General features: G+C 41.4%; 1 protein-coding gene across 5 annotated transcripts in view; it reads left to right on the top strand.

Moving 5' to 3' along the window:
* Window positions 1-18,645, top strand: part of clocka (clock circadian regulator a) — a 32,877-nt gene extending 14,232 nt beyond the window's left edge. For 2 of the 5 annotated variants that reach the window (XM_023393224.2, XM_023393225.2), the window contains exons 3-23: window positions 1,617-1,841; window positions 1,934-2,025; window positions 2,188-2,247; window positions 2,483-2,631; window positions 2,723-2,814; window positions 3,540-3,629; window positions 3,777-3,897; window positions 4,021-4,134; window positions 4,228-4,346; window positions 5,582-5,664; window positions 6,823-6,929; window positions 7,058-7,205; window positions 7,382-7,457; window positions 7,545-7,689; window positions 7,816-7,916; window positions 8,048-8,152; window positions 9,359-9,517; window positions 10,052-10,261; window positions 10,372-10,559; window positions 10,740-11,013; window positions 12,426-18,645. In XM_023393224.2, coding sequence (XP_023248992.1) covers window positions 2,006-2,025; window positions 2,188-2,247; window positions 2,483-2,631; window positions 2,723-2,814; window positions 3,540-3,629; window positions 3,777-3,897; window positions 4,021-4,134; window positions 4,228-4,346; window positions 5,582-5,664; window positions 6,823-6,929; window positions 7,058-7,205; window positions 7,382-7,457; window positions 7,545-7,689; window positions 7,816-7,916; window positions 8,048-8,152; window positions 9,359-9,517; window positions 10,052-10,261; window positions 10,372-10,559; window positions 10,740-11,013; window positions 12,426-12,680 — 2,616 coding nt within the window. In that variant the 5' untranslated portion in view covers window positions 1,617-1,841; window positions 1,934-2,005 and the 3' untranslated portion in view covers window positions 12,681-18,645. Of the gene's footprint in view, window positions 1-1,401; window positions 1,509-1,616; window positions 1,842-1,933; window positions 2,026-2,187; window positions 2,248-2,482; window positions 2,632-2,722; window positions 2,815-3,539; window positions 3,630-3,776; window positions 3,898-4,020; window positions 4,135-4,227; window positions 4,347-5,581; window positions 5,665-6,822; window positions 6,930-7,057; window positions 7,206-7,381; window positions 7,458-7,544; window positions 7,690-7,815; window positions 7,917-8,047; window positions 8,153-9,358; window positions 9,518-10,051; window positions 10,262-10,371; window positions 10,560-10,739; window positions 11,014-12,425 lie in introns of those variants that run through there. The other 3 variants (XM_023393228.2, XM_023393229.2, XM_023393230.2) reach the window with 3 other exon arrangements.
* Window positions 18,646-20,775: the final 2,130 nt, after the last annotated feature.

Genomic DNA, 20,775 nt, shown 5'->3' with positions numbered 1-20,775 from the left:
GATCTTCGCGTGACTGACGTCTGCCCACCACACTTAATGATATTATTCCCAATTTTTCTTTTTTTTACCATTCCCTGATAATTTAGAGGAAACAGAAAGCCATTGTTGGTCTCTGTACCTCTGGCACACATGTCCGGCAGCTCCACTGTGATCAAGGTGAGACGGAGTGCTTTACAGAGGCATGGAAATACATTAAAATTTACATTTACATTACATACATTAAAAACAATAAAAACAAATAAATAATTAACGAAATAAAACTAAAAATATTTGAATAAGTCACACGCTTTTTAAAAGAAGTGCTGCAGCGAGAAAAGACATTAAAAACAAGCAAATGCACGAGATTAAAAAGTATGTACGTGATGTTTTCGGCCATGATTTAAATGAACTGACAGTGGCAGCAGATCTCAGGTGTTCAGGAAGCTTGTTCCACAGGTGTAGAGCAGAGAGACTAAAACCTCCAGATGCTTCATATTGTGCAAGTAGAGCAAAGAGCTTTATAGACCAGAAGTAGGATTTTAAAATCTGTCCTTCGACACACAGAGAGCCAGCGCAGTGATTTTGAAGGAGCGGTGTGATGTGCTCCACTTTCTTGGTGTTAGTGAGGACTCTGGATGAGCTGCAGCTGAGACCTGTGAAGACACCATTACAATAGTCAAGTCTGCTGAGAATAAACACATTAATATGTTTATCTGTTTCCTGTTGAGACCGAAATCCAAGAGCACAAACCTGCTCCACCCAACCCTGAAGCTTACCTTTCTTTACCTTAGTGCACTCGTCAACTAAAGGTGGTAATTAGACGGCAAAACATTTGACGTGCACCTTTTTCAGATGTCGCTAGAAAACCGGAGTCTGACTGCCGCAGCAGTTTGAGTTCAGCCTGGCTGCTGAAGTGAAGGTCTGTCACGGTGCAGCAGGAGTCAGGCCATCTGGGCCTGTAGGAGAGAGCAGGGGAGTGTGCATGTGAATAAAAAATATTCCCTGCAGTCTCCCATTTCACACTGTGCAGGCAGCTTTACATCTGAGTCCATCTTTGGTCGTCAGCCAACCTCAGTCTGGTACACTGCATTCTGCCTCTCGCATGCTGACGGGGACATGCTATATATTTATATATGTGTACAACACATATAAAAGTATATATAAAATGATCTATCTGTAATGGTGCACTGTATTTCTTAAATAAACATGTCAAAATCAGATACTAAATACAGCTTAATTTAATACATTTTAATGGTAGTAACTGGTGTAGAAGTTGTGAGGGAGAGACAACGAGTCGTGTTACAGTGTAAACGTTCACTGATTGGCCCGTATGTGTCTGATGGGGCGGGATCACTTTTTAACTGGATGTTTTCCAGACTAAAATCTCATTGTAAAAACTGGACTAGCAGGATGTGGTCATGTCATGCCAAGCTCTCTCTCTGTTGTACCTGGTGTGAAATGTTATTGTAGATGAGTGATGATGGCAGAAATGCTGCAATCAACGCTCGAGCACTCAGACTAAACATATCGTACGTATTTATTTATTTATATAGGGCAAATTAACAGTAACATTACAAACTGAGATATCTCCAGGATCTGCACCTGTTAAGACATGTCTGTTTTCTAATCTTCCACAGACTCAGATGTTGCTGCCATGTGCCACACTCACGCCCGAAGCAAACGAAAAACTCAGCTCAGCAAAGACCTTTTGGCAGCTTCCTCCCCTCTGATCGAGGACACCTCCAGCGACTCTCCTCCTCGACTCTCGGAGCTCCACCACCACAGCGTGTCCACTCAGACCCTGCCTTCCTCCAGCAGCACCATCCTCATCCTCTCACAGGACTAGCTGTACTGTCAGTAAGGTAAGATTTGGAGTTGAATTTAAACTGTTTTGAAAAAAAAAATACTCTGTGGTGATGAAGCTGTGTTCATATCGTGACGCCTTCTCTCACAGGTTCAGTCACAAATGTCTACCTCACGATTAAAAGAGCCCTCTCCAACACTGCAACCCTGAACAGGATACAAAATGACCTCGAGCATTGACCGGTAAGTCCAGTGTTTTTGACTTACCTGTTTCAGCAGCAGATGCGAGGCTGTTGGGGACACGCTGTCTAACTTCTGTGTTCAGGATTAGGAAGGACTCTCTGTCCATAAAAGTTTAAGGGGGAGCAAATATTAGCTTGAGCCGTTGGTTTGTTTGCTCTGCAGGGATGATAGCAGTATCTTTGATGGGTTAATGGAAGAAGATGAAAAGGACAAAGCAAAACGGTGAGACCCCCTTGGTTTCATCCTCCATCTATATATTTCAGTTTTAGTTTTTATGAGGCTGCATTTCATGTTTGTCACATGCAGACTGTCCCGTGCCTCCGTAGCCCCGGTTACATGCAGCTGCAGTTTATTTTAACTTTCATATTGATGCACAAAATGCTGATGTAACTTTCACCAGGTCTCAGAGGAAATAATGAAATTGAGAAAATGTGTGACCTGTTTTTTGAATCCTCAGCGTGTCCCGTAACAACTCTGAGAAGAAGCGCAGAGACCAGTTCAATGTCCTCATCAAGGAGCTGGGTACCATGTTGCCGGGCAACACCCGGAAGATGGACAAGTCCACCATTTTGCAGAAGAGCATCGACTTTCTGCACAAACACAAGGGTAAGAACGTCCGACTGACCGGCTGCGGGGAAACAGTTCGGTGTCACGCGCTCTTCAGCTCATACTCGCTGTTTCACGTTTCCTTCCTCAGAAATCGCTGCTCAGTCAGAGTCGACTGAGATCAGACAAGACTGGAAGCCATCTTTTCTTAGTAATGAAGAGTTCACTCAGCTGATGTTGGAGGTGAGTCAGGAGCTCTGCTAACTGGACGTCAGAAGTTTAAATACAAATGTGAGTGACTGACTGAGTGATAGAGATGAGTCATGCAGTTACACTACTGGTCGGCCGACTGATTGTTGGAGTTTCCTCATTGGCTGCTCTCTCAAAACTTTTAGCACAACGCTTTTAAACAGTTTCTACTCAGGGATGTTTACATCGGTAACTTCTATTAAATCACTTCTTAAAACTCATTTTTATAGACTTGCTTTTATGTGATGTCGTCATCTGCATCTGCTCCTTATAACTCCTTTTTATATTGATGAATATATGTTCACGTACGTATGTCTCTCCCGATTTTGACTATCGTTTGTCAAAACACTTTGTAAACTAGTAAAAAGGTGCTATATAATAGTTATTATTATTACAGCTGCAGTGTTGCCAACTGAGAACATTTGTCACTGAATTTAGAGACTAATATAGCGACAAACGTCAGCTACTTCCATTAGGAGAGAGTCTCTGTATCTGGTCTGTTCGGTGAGCAGCAGAGAGGCGGAGCAGAAGTTTGTTACGGAGGCTGTTCGCTGCGTAAATAAGAAAGAAAATCTATAATCTGTAATAAGACGTGATGACATCTCCACAGCTACACGGTCCAGCCACGCAGTTTTGATTTAGTCTTGTTACATGTCATTTATTTTTATTTACATGGAAGAAGATGAGTGAATTAAAGGAGTGTGTTTTGTCTCTGACAGGCGTTAGATGGATTTTTCCTCGCCATTATGACCGATGGGAATATAATCTACGTGTCTGAAGGTGTGACGTCTCTACTAGAGCACTTACCTGTGAGTATTAAGCTGCTCAAGTTCTGAATTAATGATAATGTAAAGAGTCAAGTGAACTTTTCATCAGTTTGCATCCACCTGTCTAAGCCTTGTTTAAAGATTACAGCTGGTCTGATACTGTTTTGTGTTAAATGTTGTGTGTTTCAGTCTGATCTGGTTGATCAGAACCTGTTGAACTTCCTGCCCGTGGGGGAGCATTCAGATGTGTACAAGGCTCTGTCCTCTCATATCATGGAGGGAGAGACGCTGACACCCGAATATCTGAAAAGTAAGTGCTGCAGCTTTTAGGTTGAAATATTTTAGAAGTATATTCACATTTTCATTAGTGTTATTATTGCACTCTTTTCTTAGTGCCAAGTTTTAGACTTTTAACACTCGATCTTTTCTCCAGCAAAAAATCAGCTAGAGTTCTGTTGCCACATGCTCCGAGGGACTATCGACCCCAAAGAGCCCCCAGTGTACGAATACGTCAAGTTCATTGGAAACTTCAAGTCCCTGAATAATGGTGAGTCACACTGAAAGACTGTCTGAGCCTCCAGGTCCGTTTTCACCGGTTGCAAGGTCTGACTTCTTTTTTGTGTGTTTCTCTTCTCCCCAGTGCCTAACTGTGGCCGCAACGGCTTCGAAGGAGTGATCCAGCGATCGCTTCACTCTGCCTTTGAAGACAGAGTGTGTCTCATAGCAACTGTGAGGCTAGCCAAACCACAGTTCATCAAGGTGAGAGTCATTAGCTGTTCTTCCCCTTCTCTCTTCTCCTTTTTATCTGGTTGACACACATTCGGTTTCCAGCTCGCAGGGTTGGAATAAGGTAGTTTTAATTAGGACAGGGCGCAACAGCAACAGCTGCCAAGTCACTGCAGGAAAACAACATTCAGACTCATGACAACCACCGTGTGCCACTTGTGCTTAATTTGAAAAACAAAAATGACTTAATGTTCTTGTCTCTTGCCAGCGAATCTTTCTACCAGTTGAGTTTAAAGGAACAGTTCAGGTGTTTTGACGTGGGGTTGTGTGAGGTCGTATATAGTCGGTTACTTTACCTGCAGTAGATTATGATGGGTGTGGTCCCAGTTTGGAAAGCCTGCAGCGTGTCAGAGTGATGTGTTGCTGTGGGCCACGAGAAAAAACGTGTTTTAGACGCTTTTAAAAACACTCACCTAAACAATCCAACATCTGTTTAAATGAAGCTTCATGTAGAATATGTTCAGCTCTTTGTCTTCCCATGAAAGCAGCATTTTCTTTTGGCACTATATTTTTTTCAACCTGTCTGAACTACCGTATTCCCACGCACAAGTGCACCTACGGAGCGCGCTGTATCACGCCGCGGCTGCAGGTCAGCTGAGTGAATCAGTCGCCTGAGGAGGAGTTGCTCCTCTGTGTTTCCTAACGTGTCGCACTGTAATGCACAAGCATCACAGTCATCAAATGCGCGCTGTCAAAAACAATGTCTGAGACTTTTAACTGAGTCGATCTAAATACACTTTAGTCACTGTTCCTATGGAAACACCAGCCAGTTGAGCATCTGTGTGACTGAAGCTCCTCCCATCCCTGTCCCACTAATGAATCCTCTTTCAAAGTCACTTAGATCTTTTCCTCCTGATACTAAATCAGAATCAGCTGCGCCTGTTCAGCGTTTTTATGTCTCCATGACGACGACAGATGTGGCCGGAGGCATTAGTTTTTCCGGTTGTCCATCGAACGGGTTTTCTGTTAACACAAATGTTTAATAGGATTAGTAGTGTGACCATGTTTCCTGCGACCGGAGGCACACGACCACGAGGCGATAATTCCAGTCACACATGACGCATGACATGTTAACTGCTTAACTGAGCCGTGTTCGTGTGGGGAAGCATCTGCATTTGTCTTTGTTTCTCCACTCAGGTTTTATCATACTGTATATATTATAGAAAAATGTCTAAATACATTCTACACTTCCCCCCCGTCCCCCACAGGAGATGTGCACTGTAGACGAGCCCAACGAGGAGTTCACCTCCAGACATAGTTTAGAGTGGAAATTTCTCTTCTTGGACCACAGGTACAGTTTTTCTCTATTTTTTCTCTATATGTTTTTCATTGTGTAAAAACTTGTTTATTTATTACATTATTACAGACGCTTTAACAGCCGATCTGTTTGGTTCAGATTAAATTCAGTCAAAACAACCAGATCAAAACCACCTGAAAAACAAAGGTGTAGTTCTGCCTCATTTACACTCTGGTGTGGTTCATTACTGGTGTGAAAGTTAAATGTTGCACCTACATGACTGTGTGAGAGTAGATATGTGATTCAGCTACTATAAAGAACAGTAAAGTGCAGCATTAGATCTCCCCACGTGGGTCCATGTGTAAGTGATGATGCAGGGTGACATCACCAGAACTGTCCAATCAGTGAGAGTAAGCTGAGAGTCTGCAACGTCACGTTTACAATCCAGTGTGAACAAGAAGCTGAGCGCCTGGACCAAATGAACCACACGACGAGTGTACAAACGTCATTTCCTGCACATGAACTGGACTTTATAAACACAGAACGTGTCGCCTCACATGTTCCTTTGACCACGTGAACACACGGTCTCCCAAAGAGATCCATGTTACATCATCATTATGAGTTTTGCTGTTTACACAGAAATAACATTTTTACTTTTCATAAACAGAAAGGATTGTGTTTGTTCTCAATGTTTCCTTTAATGTCCTTATTATTTATTGTGAGTCATTATTTAACAGTTTTATAGTATTTTAATATTGACTAATCACCGTGTTGGAGCCTCTGGAGCTTCGTTAAGACTTTGCATTAGACTGATTGTACTAAAGTAAACTGATGCACCTGTTTACTTCACTTTAACAATTGGTTGCTCAGTTTCTCAATGAGTGAGATTTACAAAGCTGAACCATGTGAACGCACAGCTTTATAATTCAGACAAAAAGAATCCGTGCGACACATAGTTTTAATCTCTTTAGTCTGCAGAGAGTTTAATGCATCTGGTCTGTAGGCCGCAAGAATTTCTCAAAGCTTAACACGTGACGCAGAGGGGTCCCGGCTTCAGAGGCTCCAACAGTGTGACTTTCTTTAGGCTGGAAACTTAATGCTGATTAGCCCCTACATGGTAATGTGTGAGTGTGACTCAGTCTCAGCACGGTGTGTGTATGTTAACGGGAGAAGAAAGTTTCCAGATCTCAATAACATTTACTGTTTGTCCAGAGCTCCGCCCATCATAGGGTACCTCCCATTCGAGGTGCTGGGTACGTCGGGGTATGACTACTACCACGTCGATGACCTGGAGACGCTGGCAAAATGCCACGAACACTGTGAGTACGACGAAGCGAGCTGGTCTGCAGTTCTCTGTCAGTTTCTCTGTGAGGTTTCAAACAGTAAATGTCAGTGCGTCCTCCTCCTCCTCCTCCTCCTCCTCCTCCTCCTCCTGGTTTCTCTGCAGTGATGCAGTACGGCAAAGGAAAGTCCTGCTACTACAGATTCCTCACTAAAGGGCAGCAGTGGATTTGGCTTCAGACCCACTACTACATCACCTACCACCAGTGGAACTCCAGACCAGAGTTTATCGTCTGCACACACACTGTTGTGAGGTACATGGAAGAGTTACACTCTGATATTTACAGTGTCACAAAGACAGACTTTGACTGTGTCTTCGATCTAACAAACAGTCAGACTTCAGACAGACTGAGTCTAAATTCATCCGTTGCACAAAGCAGTTCTTTTAGAGACATGTAGATGTATATTTTTCTCTGTCTTTGCTCTGTAGTTACGCTGAAGTACGAGCAGAGCAGCGAAGAGAACTTGGGATTGAAGTATCACCACCTGAGATCACACCAGACAAGGTGAGACTTGGACTTAGTGTTTCTGATGGTTCAGTTTTCCCACTGACTCTGATACTGACTCTGTCGACTGTCTACCCCAACTCGCAGCAGTCCCAGGATTCAGGCTCCGAGTCCCAGCTCAACACCTCCAGTCTGAAGGAGGTTTTAGATCGCTTCGACCACAGCCGGACGCCCTCGGTCTCGTCTCGCAGCTCACGCAAATCGTCACACACCGCTGTGTCCGACCCGGCCTGTAAGCACCGTTGACACGCTGCTGTTTGTTTATTATCAAGACATCTCATGAGTGACACACACATCTTTATATTAAGTGTTCTTCCTGTTAAAAATCTGAGCACCGTGTTTATGTATTTCCCCTCAGCGTCACAGATGAAGCTGCAGGGAGATAGGAGTACGCCGGGTCGCCAGTCGGTCTCCGCTGTGGAGATGACGTCGCAGCGGAGATCATCTATCAACAGTCAGGTCAGTGAAGGGACAAGAACAGTCTGGTGTAAAATTTCAGCATAATTGTGTCATGGATCGTCAGGGATTTAACGGGATAAAGGGAGTTGAAGCGCCCTGAACTCTCAATTCACTCTCTGTATTGTTTCCAGCAGCAGTCGATGAGCTCCCAAAACACAGGACAGAACATGACTCCGACCATGGTTTCTCAGCAGCTGCAGCCTCAACAGCAACAACAAGTTCAGAACAGCGGACAAGTAAGAAAATCATCTTGTTTGTTTTAATCCTAATTTATGTCTTATATTAAGAGACAGGTATTTGTTCACCCCACATCTTCCTGGTTCTGTCTGTGTGTCTGTCCCGGACGAGGGAAAACCACACACAAGTTATAACGAGCAATAAAAACAACAAAACCAAGTAGCACAGCCAGACCAGGTGAGCTGAATCTCCATGACGACCAAACTCCACCCTCCAGGCTCCTGCTCAGAAAGGGTCGTCACTGGATTTCTTCTTTAACATAATTCTAATAAAGTTTTCCATGTTAACATTGATAATAATAAAAACAGTTGTGGAGTTGTGTCTTGAACTCCTTCGATAACTGAAAACATTTTTACAACAAACAAAACGTGACAGTAAAGTTTTTAAGTAGAGCTGCAGCGATTAGTCGATTAATCATTTAGAAAATAAAAAGCAACATAATCGATTCATTTTCCCTTTTTTAGACATTTTTATAGTAAAAGCCAAAACTTCCTGGTTGTAGCTTCTCAATTTGAACATTCGCTGATTGTTGTGTGTCACGTTCCCTCTAAAATAATCAGAGATTGAGGGAAGAAACAACCGGGCAAAAAGAGGGAAAACACAGGAAACATGCAGACAGACGGACAAGATTTTATTGTATTGTATATGTGTTGATAGAAGAAACTATGAAGTTTTGATTCGTCATTTTAAATTATTTTCTTACATTTTATGAATCAGAAAAATAAACGGCAGATTAATCAATAATGAAAATAAAATGTTGTCGCAGCCCTATTGATTAATGCAGAAAACCATTAATTATCTAGTATAGACACAATGTGCTTAAACTAATATCACACTAATAATTATGGTCTCTTATTGATCACACTGTGTATCGTTTACAGAGCGACGCTCAGGTCGAGCAGTATGATGCTTTTTGATCATGTGTTTGTCGATCAGTGTTTTTGATCTGAACTCACAAACATTCATATAAATGTGTAAGACGTGATTTCTTACAGGCAAATATGGCGTAGCCGAAGTAATATATATATAAATATATATAATCTGCATTGTAACATTTTAGGTTGACAACTTTCAGTCTACATCAGACCTTGAACGCATCACTGAAACACTCTTTTTACCACTTCTTTATCTCATGCACTGAATATAATTATTCACTAGTAACATTTTGCTTCCTGTCGTGTTTCCGTGTCGTTGTTCTCTCTCAGTCGATGGTGCAGTTCTCCAACCAGTTAGAGGCCATGCAGCACCTGAAGGATCAGCTGGAGCAGAGGACCAGGATGATCGAGGCCAACATCCAGCGGCAGCAGGACGAGCTGCGGCAGATCCAGGAGGAGCTGCAGAGGGTGCAGGGCCAGAGCCTGCAGGTGAGAGCGGGGAGCTGCTCAGGAGTGTATGTGTGTGTGTGGCGCTGTTCAGACCTGGTATTAACATCCGTCTCAGGTGATCCGATCACAAGTGGTCAGCTCTGAGTTCAGGTGTGAACGTACCTGACGTGGTCTGGACCATAGGTGTCCACGTTCTTTTATCAGTGTGAATGTGTCCTGGGTCACAGTGAAGGACGGCCTCCTCTCCTGGCCCCCATGTTAATTTGCTCTCTCGCTTGCTCTCTCTCTTGCTCTCTCTCTCACTCAAACATACAAGCACATTGACAACGGTCCCGTCTGTTGATTGGCTAAGAACAACAAAGCATACCTGTTTATTTGCATATAAAGCAGGAAGTGAGATCTGATCATAAGTGGTCAATGGAGACGAAGGGGTGAACTGACACTCAGAGCTGACCAGTTGTGATCGGATCACTGAAGACATGTTAATACAGGTGTGAACAGGGCCTGAGTGTGGTGAACAGGTGAACAGGTGAACATGCAGCCCTGTGAATGTATGAATGTCTTGTGTTTCAGATATTCTTGCAGAAAGGAGCTGGAGGACTGAATCTCAGCTCTGTTCAGATGGGCCAGGGGAACGCGATGCAGCAGGGGGGGACGCTCAGCATGCAGGGCCAGGTGGTCTCTGCAGGACCTCTGCAGAACAACATACAGCAACAACATGCCGTCCAGCCCCAGCCCCAGCAACAAACACTGCTACGGGAACAGAGCACAGCACTGTCACAGGTCAGACAAGCGAACGCATCAAACACAGACACTCTCTGACGCTTTGGATTCATTAGGTTTGTTACAGATTCTCTCCAGTCTGTTTCACATCTCGTCTCTGTGTGTTTCAGTCTCAGCGATCGTCTCTCACTCTGCAGCCTCAACAAAATCCAATGCCGGTGTCTCTCTACAACACAATGATGATTCCCCAGCAAAGCCCTGCTAACGTGGTCCAGATTGCCACCACCCTGGCACAGAACACTGGACCCAACACTCCTGCAGTGGCAACGTTTGCACAGGACCGTGGCGCTCAGATTAGGTTTGCATTTTCTGTAGAACCTCCTAACTTTATTCTCATGGTTGCATTTTATTTCTTCACACAAGGTGGATTTCTTAATCTGTAACACAAGGTCAAGAATTTCAACAAGAGAAATCCCCCAACCTTATTTCTTCTTCTATCACCTCTACCTGACCCTCGTCCACTTCCTGTCTCTCCCAGGTTTCCTGCTGGTCCTCAGCTGCTCACCAAGCTAGTGACAGGACAGATGGCATGTGGGGCAGTTATGGTGCCCACAACCATGTTTATGGGCCAAGTGGTGACGGCCTTCGCTCCACAGCAGGGCCAGACTCAGACCATCAGCATTTCCCAGCAGCCACAACAACAACAACAACAACAACAACAACAGCAGCAGGAGCAGCAGGCACAGTCACAGGTCACAGCCATGCAGTCAGGGCAGGCTCCCCTGGCCCCGCAGCAAACACAGTTCCTACAGGTAACACTCACTGAAATCAAGGCTTATGGCGGGAACACACTGCCTGCGTTGTGTGTGCGTGGCGCTTGCGTTGCGTGTCGAGGTACCTACGTCGCTGCTGCTGCTACCAGTTCTGCATTTCTACATAGATTTGGCCTTGGATAATTTCCATCACCAGGCTAATGTTGGATTTCTTTTCATTATGAATACATTTCTGATTTATGTCACTAAAATGGCGCCATCTCCACATGCAGCTGCTGAAATGGTTAAAAATTATGATATTTATATTTTTAAGCCTCTGTGCCAGCGACAGAGCCGCAGGAATATTGTTTTCACGTTGTCCGTCTGTTTGTCCCATTCTTGACTACGCGATATCTCAGTAACGCCTTGATGACACTTAGACTCAGAGATGAACTGATTAGATTTTGGTGGTCAAATGTCAAAAGTTCAACGTCACAAATTCATTCACTAATTATGACACAATTAAACTCAAATGTCTAAGATAAAATTACGTGATGACATTTTATATCCAAAAGGTCAAAGGTCAAGGCCATTATTTAACACTGTAACTCAGGAGCAGAAGGAGAGACTGTACCTTGGCTGGTCGGTGGAGGTGATTCTACTTTCATGTCTGTGTCATATTCAGATTCAGACCAGACAGAGACTATAATGGAAGGTGTCCATTTTGTATAATGTTGCTGGTGTGATGTCAGTATGACATCAACAGGTCTTCTCTCTGACTCTGGGAGCTGCACGAGTGACCCGTGAAAAATAGGCAAGATGCCGAATCTCTAGATCACAAATAGTGACGGCTTTAACCCATTAACATGGGCGCGGAAATGAAAACCATCCAATCAACGTTTCGCTGCCGCGACGCACACACCACACATCCACTGTGTTCCCGGCCTTAGAGTGCGCTAGGTAACTTGACACTTTGACTGTGTTCAAATGACAGTGAGAGGTAACTTCAATAAAATGATGGACTGTTTACTGTTGTAGTCGAGTCACTAAACCATGAGTCCGAGTGAAGTTTCAAGTCCTGGAATTCAGGACTCGAGTCCAGGACTCGTACAACACCACAGTGGACATTTCAGAGTGTGAAAATCACCTGGTCAATCACCTGTGTAATGGTGACACTAAATTAACTCCAGCCTAGTAGAATCTCAGTGCTGCAGTTTGTTGTTTGTTATCAGCTGACGTACTGTATCCACTGATACTGATATATCTGCAGTAAGCTAATATACATTAACTCTAATAGATGGATTAGTGTTCCTTCAAATGGCCGTACGTTTTCAAGGTTTTCATTTGCAGTCACAGTCACTCGAGGGTAATATAAAGATGTCATTGTGAATCCTGTTGCTTTGTATAGTTTTAAGTCAAATCTGGACTCAGCTGTTTCATTTTCATCCTAAAATCTGAATCTTTCCCTGAAGGCTCCTCGGCTTCTTCATGGAAACCAGTCCACCCAGTTGATCCTGCAGGCAGCGTTCCCTCTGCAGCAGCAGGGTGCTTTCACTGCCACGGCCCAACAGCAGCAGCAGCAGTTACAACAGCAGCAGCATCAACATCATCAACAGCAGCAACAACAGAAGCAGTTACAGCAGCAGAAACAGCAGCTTCAGCAGCAGCAGCTGGCTCCTCTGAGAGCAGACAGTTTGTCTGACCGCTCCTCCTCGCAGCCACAGTAGCTGACTGCAGCCAATCACAGGCGGAAAGAGCCTAACCCAGGTGTGGGTGTTTTTGTGACGGGGGTCTGAATAGGAGTTCAGCATTGAAACGATGCCTCAGAGGCTCAGAAGTGAGTGGGGAGGTGGGGGGGGCGTGGCTTCCCTCCCCCCACAGGATCTTTTGCCGTTTGCACTGAACTCCTGAGCACAAAGTGCTGCAGAGAGCCCAGCACCGGGCTCGCTGTGGGCCCGGCAGTCGGCTCCGGTTCTGGGTCAAAGCCTGTTCTTTCAAAAAAACAGGGAGCTACGATCCCTGTAATGGACCCCCCCATACCCCTCCCCCAGCCCTCTCCTTGTGTGTTTAGTGTGTGCGTCTGTGTGTGCGTCTGTGTGTGTGTGTGTGTGTGTGTGTGCGTGCGTGTGCGCTCTAGTCACCCTCACAGGATTATTTTATGCAGAGCTCTCCAGTGAACGCAGTGAAGCTTCTGTCGGAGCTTCAGGGACGTCCTGCAGAGCTCGTTGTTCTGGATGTCGTCTCCTATCCTTGTTTTTCATGTAAAAATAATTATGGGTAGAAAATATTTTTAAGAATGTGGTGTAGATTGAACTTTTACTGTACAGAACATCATGTGTAATATATAATGTAAATATACTGAAAAAGAAAGAACTAATATTTTATATGATGCATGAAATGAAATGTGTAGTCTGTTATTTGCAGCTTTGAATTTTCTTTTTTTCTAGTACTCTAAGAAAAAAAGATCTTAAAATGCTCAGTGGCTGATATTTTCACAGACTTCCTTTCTCCAAGGGGATGTGTTTGTGTGTCTGCATAGCAGAGCAGACAATGTCGATGCTGCTTGTTGTGTCACAGTTTGTTTAATCCTTGACCCATATTTTCATAAAACTGTCAGAATGAAAGACATGTTTTAAAGTATTTTTAAGCTTTTTAAGATGTGCTCAAATCTGCCACTAAAGACTCTAAATTCAGCTGGAGTCACATATTGTGAATGAAATAAATACGACCAAGGTTAAACTAAACCAATGCAACAGTTTGCCAGCATAATCCTTCATATACATATTTGTGTATTTCTAGCACTTCTGCTGAGACGCCTGCGTTGCATCTGAAGACACTTTCTTCCTTATATAAACATTTATCCCTTGACATATTGACATTTTACAAGACATAAAATCAGTCCTGTTGCTAATACACTCAGGCTGAACTTGAGCGACATGATTGGTGCTAGCATCATCTGCATGCTTCGGCCATTTATCTGGGTCAGCAGGGTTCGCAGAGCAGCCCGAGCGTCCTCCTCCACTCACCCCTGCGCCATCAGTGAGACGGCAGGAGGAGAGAGAGTCCAGTCCTCCTCCAGAGGCCTCATTTATTCTCCTTACAACAGCAACAGTTCTCATCTGCTCTCTGGCTCTGTCATGCTTTGATGAAGCAGTCGCACTTTTTAAGTTAATTCATCTGAAGCTCAGTTCACTCACTGTCACTTAAAGCTGCAGTTACCTTTCCGGGGGCAAAGCAACACTGATATATTATGACTCTAAGTCAGTCTAGTGAACTCATCCACTAGACTGACTTGAGTCGCGTCTCTGGGCCCCTGATGAATGTAAATCCACTGTTCAGTCTCTTTTAGCTCCGTTTTTGGTCTCCACCAACTCCTGAGGGAAATACCAATAAATTAAACTTTATTATTCGCTTATTTATTACTATACGGCCAATTTTACTCTCAGCTGCCGAGCTGCGCAGCACCAGTGCATTTAACCATCAGTGTTTTCAGCATAAACATCAGGAAAATTTTGGAAAACCAAAACAATCAGCTGAAAGTTGCTAAAATGAAGGAGCAACACTGACTCATTCAGCTTTATTTGTTTAGCGCCAAATCAGAACTGCTGCAGCGTTGAGCAGTCACAACAGAGCCCGTCTTAAACTGGAGGTTCATGTTTCCATGAGCTGTGGTTATCAGTCGCTGGGACGCCCCTCACTCACTCTGTGCTGTCTGAACACGGGGACCACCCTCCTGTCTGCTCAATGAAAGTCCTTGTTCTCAAACTCACGATGACGCTCGGGTTCAGCTGCCTCCTCGCCATCTGATCCAGCTCACCAGCAGATGGTATGAAGCTGACGGCTCGGCCCGTTCTTCATCTGAGCTCGGCACGTGGCCACCGGGCCTGAGGAGTCTGGTGACTCCATGTGCACTTAGAGTGTCCATGTGTGAATGTTGTGTTGATCGTGGGGAATCCTTCGTGTTTGCACGACAACGTGAGTTTATTTAAATCTACTTTTTTGAATTCTGTCTTTTCTTCTGCAGAGATGTTGACTCATCTCGGTTGTTTTCAATCGTAAATCGATCTCATCTCACAGCCTCAATCCGAAGCACTGAACGAGTCAAACATTACTCGTCCACTCTGCAGACTGAGAGTGGTCGTGTTTGGTTTAAGCCTGGCCTTGAGCAGCAATGGAAAAATGCTAATAATAACTCTCATTTGTGGCTTACTGCTCGGGGATACAGTGCTGGACCCAGAGGTTGGTGTGTCTAACAGGTTAAAGTGGCTCAGCCAGACAAGAAACCAGCTCATGTAACAGCTGCTGTTTTGACTGATGTGATCTGGAGACCAGCTCAGTTTGACTGTTTGCTTTTGATAAGATCTTCTACCCTCAATTACCACCTTGGCATTAAGATGCTTCACTTTAACCCTCCAGTTGTCATAAGTTTAAATCCATGAATTCTCATTTACATGTTGCTAGCATCATATTCATGTAACTGGTCTTTTTTTAAAGCTCCACATTTTCTTCTTCTGTGTTTTATTTGAAGTGTTGATCCATCAGAAGATATAAAAACCATCTCAGTGTAGTTTTACATCTCCTCTCTCAGTTTTCTATCTGGAGCTCTAGTAACAACAAGTCGTGAGCCAATCAGAAGAGAGGAGGCTCTGAGCCTCTCTTCTGATTGGCTGACTGTTTTCTGAGTGATCCAATAAAAATACAGCAGATTTCCAGAAGTTCCAGAAGTCCTGACGGCTGGTTTTAAGGCTCAGTTTCTGAATACAGGCTGTGTGCATTTCTCTGTGGACTGAGGCTTTGATACTTTCACAGTATTAATATAGAAGCTAGAGCTGATCTATAATCACACTACACATGGACACAGACCTTTACACTGGAGGAGTTTTAAGTAGACGCCATGTTGTCACTTCATGTCTGACCCATGAGGAGTGTGTGGTTCCCTCTGGAGCTGTTGTGGTTATAGTTAGCCACATGCTATAATCAGTATCAGTGTTATGTTTGAGTGAGTATGAACACTTGAATCATTCATTTACTCATCAATTTTTAAAACTTCATTTAAGACGTGTGAGGAACTGAGTATCTTCTTCCTCAGGGTTATTGATTTTTGATTTGGACCCTTTATTATTTCTCAACACAAACCTGATCTCAAACATTAAGCGGCAGCAGCAGCAGCTCTGTCATGTTTTAGATTCACCCACTGCACTCACAATATGATGCCTTCAGCTTTACCATGAGTTACATTATAATTCAGGACATAGTGAAGCCGACTGTTCTGGTGAAAACAGGTTCTTTAGAGAGATAATGTTCAGTCTCTACAGGAACTATAATAATCCACATCTCCTGTGACTGTTTACAATTATTCAGTTATTTCTTTCATAGTCCCTGATACTTGCTCTCTGCTGTCTTGTTTCTGTGCTACATGAATCTATTCAGAGTGTAGTTCGACCTCATGGTTTGAACCGTCTACACATCACTTCTGTATCCCTCCCCTGTCTTCATTTGTGATGCTGCAACACATATCAGTGTTTAAAAAAAAAAGACACACAACAGTTTCCTGCTGATCACGTCCCGTGTTTCACAGACCTGAACAGGTGACATGGTCTTGTGCTGGTGCTGCATTCAAGGAGCACTGTGGAGTGCGATCATAAGTGATGCAATAAACCTGAAAGAATGTAATTAAATTTCATTACCAGGAGTATTATGCATTAGGAGGTGTAGGGCCGTGCGAGACTTTGCACAATGTACAAAAAGACAACGAGTAAAGAAGAGAACTGAATTATTTTTCTGTCAAACGCAGCGGCACTGACTTTAAATAAAACATGAAAATAAAGATGGATGTCAAGTTAGAAATCACGGCTTTAACGCCAAAGGATCTAAACCAACTGTGACATACAAACAACGACTGTTGAACCTTTGTCCCTCAGAACGAGCTGGTCACTTGTGAGTTTATGGTTCTGCAAAGACTCTGGTGTCAGATTTAAGTTTGATTCTCTGTGTTCATATTGAATCTTTACCTGCCAGTCAAGTTGTGTCGCTTCAAGCTCGAAATGGTTGAAATTGACACGTTTCAAAACAGAATGCAGTTTTCAATTTAAATACAAAATACAGAACGTTCAAGGTTTTGGCCTTTTAAGTTATTGTTAGTCGGTTGTTAAAGACATGAGGGAAAATGTTTTGTTATCCAAAGAGAGGGAGAATCGAGGAGGCAAGCCTGAAACGAAAGGACACAGTGCATTGTGTTAAATGTTGTGTAGTTCTGATGTACACACTAGAAAATCTGAATGTCCATCAGTGTTTTCTCTCCATTTTCATGTTTGTGTGGCGTTTGTGTTTGGCTCAGGAAATCCACCGCTGCAGTCCACTCCTGCACAGAAACACCTGTCCTTATTATCAAAGGGTTAATCCACTCTAAATCCTGTCACGCCCCAATCAGTGATGGCCAACACCTGCTGTGACATCACTGACTCAGGTGACACCGGGTAGTGCTTCAAAGTTCTGGTGCCACTTTCTAATAAAGGTTAATCAGGTTAATCAGTTGTAAAAGACAAAAATCTATTTATTTACAACATATTAACCATATTAAGAGTTATGGATTAAACACTGTCATTAATCACTTATTATATCAGTGGTTACCAACATTTATAGTTATATTATTACCAAATTGAAATTTTATTTTATTTCTTTAAACAACCTGGAACGCACAAATGATTAATTATCACTAATTAATATGTTAGTTTATTATATGCCAGAGACTTATTATTTCCCAGAACTCAAGTTAACTTCTTCTTATATCTTGTTTTATCTGATCAAAACTCTAAAAATATTCATTTTACACTGATGAGAGAATCAACAAATCTTCATATCTGAGATTAACATTTAGGATGAATCAATTATCAATTAAGTGGTTACCAATTTTTTAATCTATAAAGCGTTAATAAAGCTATTACTTAATACTTTCTTTGCAATGGATGCCTTATTAGAAAGTGGTAACAATGTCTTAGTGACTACGCAGTACATAAACATTTCATACACAGTTTGTACTGTTACACACCATCTGTGGTTGTAAGTGTTTATTAATGTATTTGTCCTCCATGGTTGGAGGTTAGTTTATAAATCGATAAATAACAAAAGAGTAAAACACAGAGGTAATAATAAATATATCTTCCTAGGAAACTTAGGAAACTAATAATGAATAATGAATACTGTACATTAATAAACACTTAACCACATTATAAACCATTTGTTTGTGTACTGTTATAATTAAAAACACTTTTTAAATATATTTTTGTAAACACAATAATAACTGAGTTTCTGTCCCGATAGAAAAGTTTGAGTTCTCTGTTCTGCAGATTCACCCCCGACATGTGAAGATGTTCAGTTTACATTTATATTCTTCAGCTGAGGCGCAGGGGACACGCTGCTGCTGCCCCCTGCTGTTCAGTCTGAGCTCAAACATTTTCAGGCTCCAGAGTTGTTGAATTAAACTCTGCTGTGAATCATAGAAATCAAACTTTTACTTTCTTAAACATAATGTGAAATAAGCCCAGTGGTGATAAATAACTCTCTGTAATGTTTCCATTGCTTCATTTCTTGAGCCAAACCATTCAGAAATCAAAACATAACATAACATTTCAAGGCAAATGTATCATTCGTTTGCTCCCCTTTGATCTGAAAATAAATCCTTATGAAATGCTCTGTTCTGCATCCATGTGTGTTTGTCTCAAGGGCGTAGGTTTGTTGCTTACATTGATGGGGACGTAACAACCCCACCCCCTCCAAAACAAAGAGATTGGCTTTTTAATATCACCAAATGAAACAGTTTATTAGCATACAAGATTTGAATTTACATGCAGAAATGCCCATAAGCAAATGTAATATATGTATTTGTGTTGAATTTCCATATATGAAATATATGTACATATGAAGTAAAATCATATATGTATTTAATGTATAGCCTATGTATGTAAAAATTACATATGAAACCTATTAGAAATTGGAACAATATCACATATTGATTTTAGTATGTTTGATTATATTATAGACATATGTTACATAAATATATATCCATCCCAAAGCCTGTCGATATATGTTCATATTATATATGTAAATATAAAAGATAGACATGTATGTTTAAATTTAAGAAATTATAAAGAAAATCATATACAAACATATACATATTAATAAGCATGTTGTTTTAATAAAGTAGCATTTTATATGGGTATTTCATATATGCTAGCTATAAACTTGTACATTCATATATCCAGAGGTTGTATATATGTCATAATAATATATCCCTTATACTGACACATATGGTAACATATTTCTTGATATGGCGACAAATATGGCATAAGTCATAGTATACAAGGGCATAAAAAGTCATAGTATATTAAGGCATAAAAAGTCATAAGAAGTCATAGTAAAGTGAGGCATAAAAAGTCATAAAAAAGTCATAGTATAATAAGGCATGAAAAGTCATAATATAGTATTGAATAAAAAGTCATAGTATAGTAAGGCATTAAAACGTCATAAAAACATAATAGCATTAATGCATAAAAATCATAGTATAATAGGGCATAAAAAGTAATAAAAAATTCATAGTATAGTGAGGCATAAAAAGTCATAGAATAGTAAGGCATAAAAAGTCATAGTATAGTCAGGCATAAAAAGTAATTAAAAAGTCATAATATAGTAAGGAATAAAAAAGTTATAGAATAGTCAGGCATAAAAAGTCATAAAAACGTCATAGAATAATAAGCCATAAAAAGTCATAAAAAGTCATAGTATAGTAAGACATAGAAAAAGTCATAAAAAAGTCATAGTATAATAAGGCATAAAAAAGTCATAGTATGGTGAGGCATAAAAAGTCATAAAGAAGTCATAGTATAGTAAGGCATTAAAACGTCATAAAAACTTCACAGTTATTAATGCATAAAAAATCATAGTATAGTAAGGCATAAAAAAGTCATAGAATAGTAAGATGAAAAAACTCATTGTATAGTCAGGTATAAAAAGTCATAAAAAAAGTCTAATATAGTAAGGCATAGAAAAGTCATAAAAAAGTCATAGTATAATAAGGCATAAAAAAGTCATTGTATTGTGAGGCATAAAAAGTCATAAAAAATGCTTAGTATAGTAAGGCATGAAAAGTCATAAAAAAAGTTATAGTATAGTAAAGTATAAAAACGTCATAGAATAATGAGGCATAAAAAGTCATAGTAAAGTAAGGCATAAAAAGTCATAAAATGGTCATAGTATAGTAAGGCATTAAAACGTCATAAAAACATCATAGTATATTAAAGCATAAAAGTTCTTGGTATAGTAAGGCATAAACAACTCATAGTATAGTAAGGCATAAAAAGTCATAAAAAAAGTTATAGTATAGTATGGCATAAAAAAGTCATAGAACAGTAAGGCATAAAAAGTCATAAAAAGTCACAATATAGTAAGGCATAAAAAGTCATAAAAAAGTCATAGTATAGTAAGGCATAAAAAGTCATAATATAGTAAGGCATGAAAAGTAATAAAAAAATTATAGTATAATAAGTCATAAAAAAGTCATAGTATAATAAGGCATAAAAAAGTCATAGTATGGTGAGCAGGGCTGTAAACTAACGGTCGCCACTCGCCAAATGCGACTAAAATATTCCCCTGGCGACTTAATTTTGGAGGGCTACATGCCATGGGGCAGGTAAGTATTTGTCACAATATAGCAAAACATTGCTGCGATAAAATGCCTAGACATTTTTGGAGGTGCACGTTGACGGACGCAGAGGCTCTGTGTCGGGGGTTCACGTCGACGCAGAGGCTCTGCGTCGTGACGGCGTC

The sequence above is a fragment of the Seriola lalandi genome, unplaced genomic scaffold, assembly GCF_002814215.2.
Source record: "Seriola lalandi dorsalis isolate HSWRI2012SDOR001 ecotype SW California unplaced genomic scaffold, Sedor1 jcf7180002054930, whole genome shotgun sequence".
Taxonomy (NCBI): Eukaryota; Metazoa; Chordata; class Actinopteri; order Carangiformes; family Carangidae; genus Seriola; species Seriola lalandi.
The sequence above is the reverse complement of the archived record's forward strand: the minus strand, read 5'-3'. Positions and strand labels throughout refer to the sequence as shown.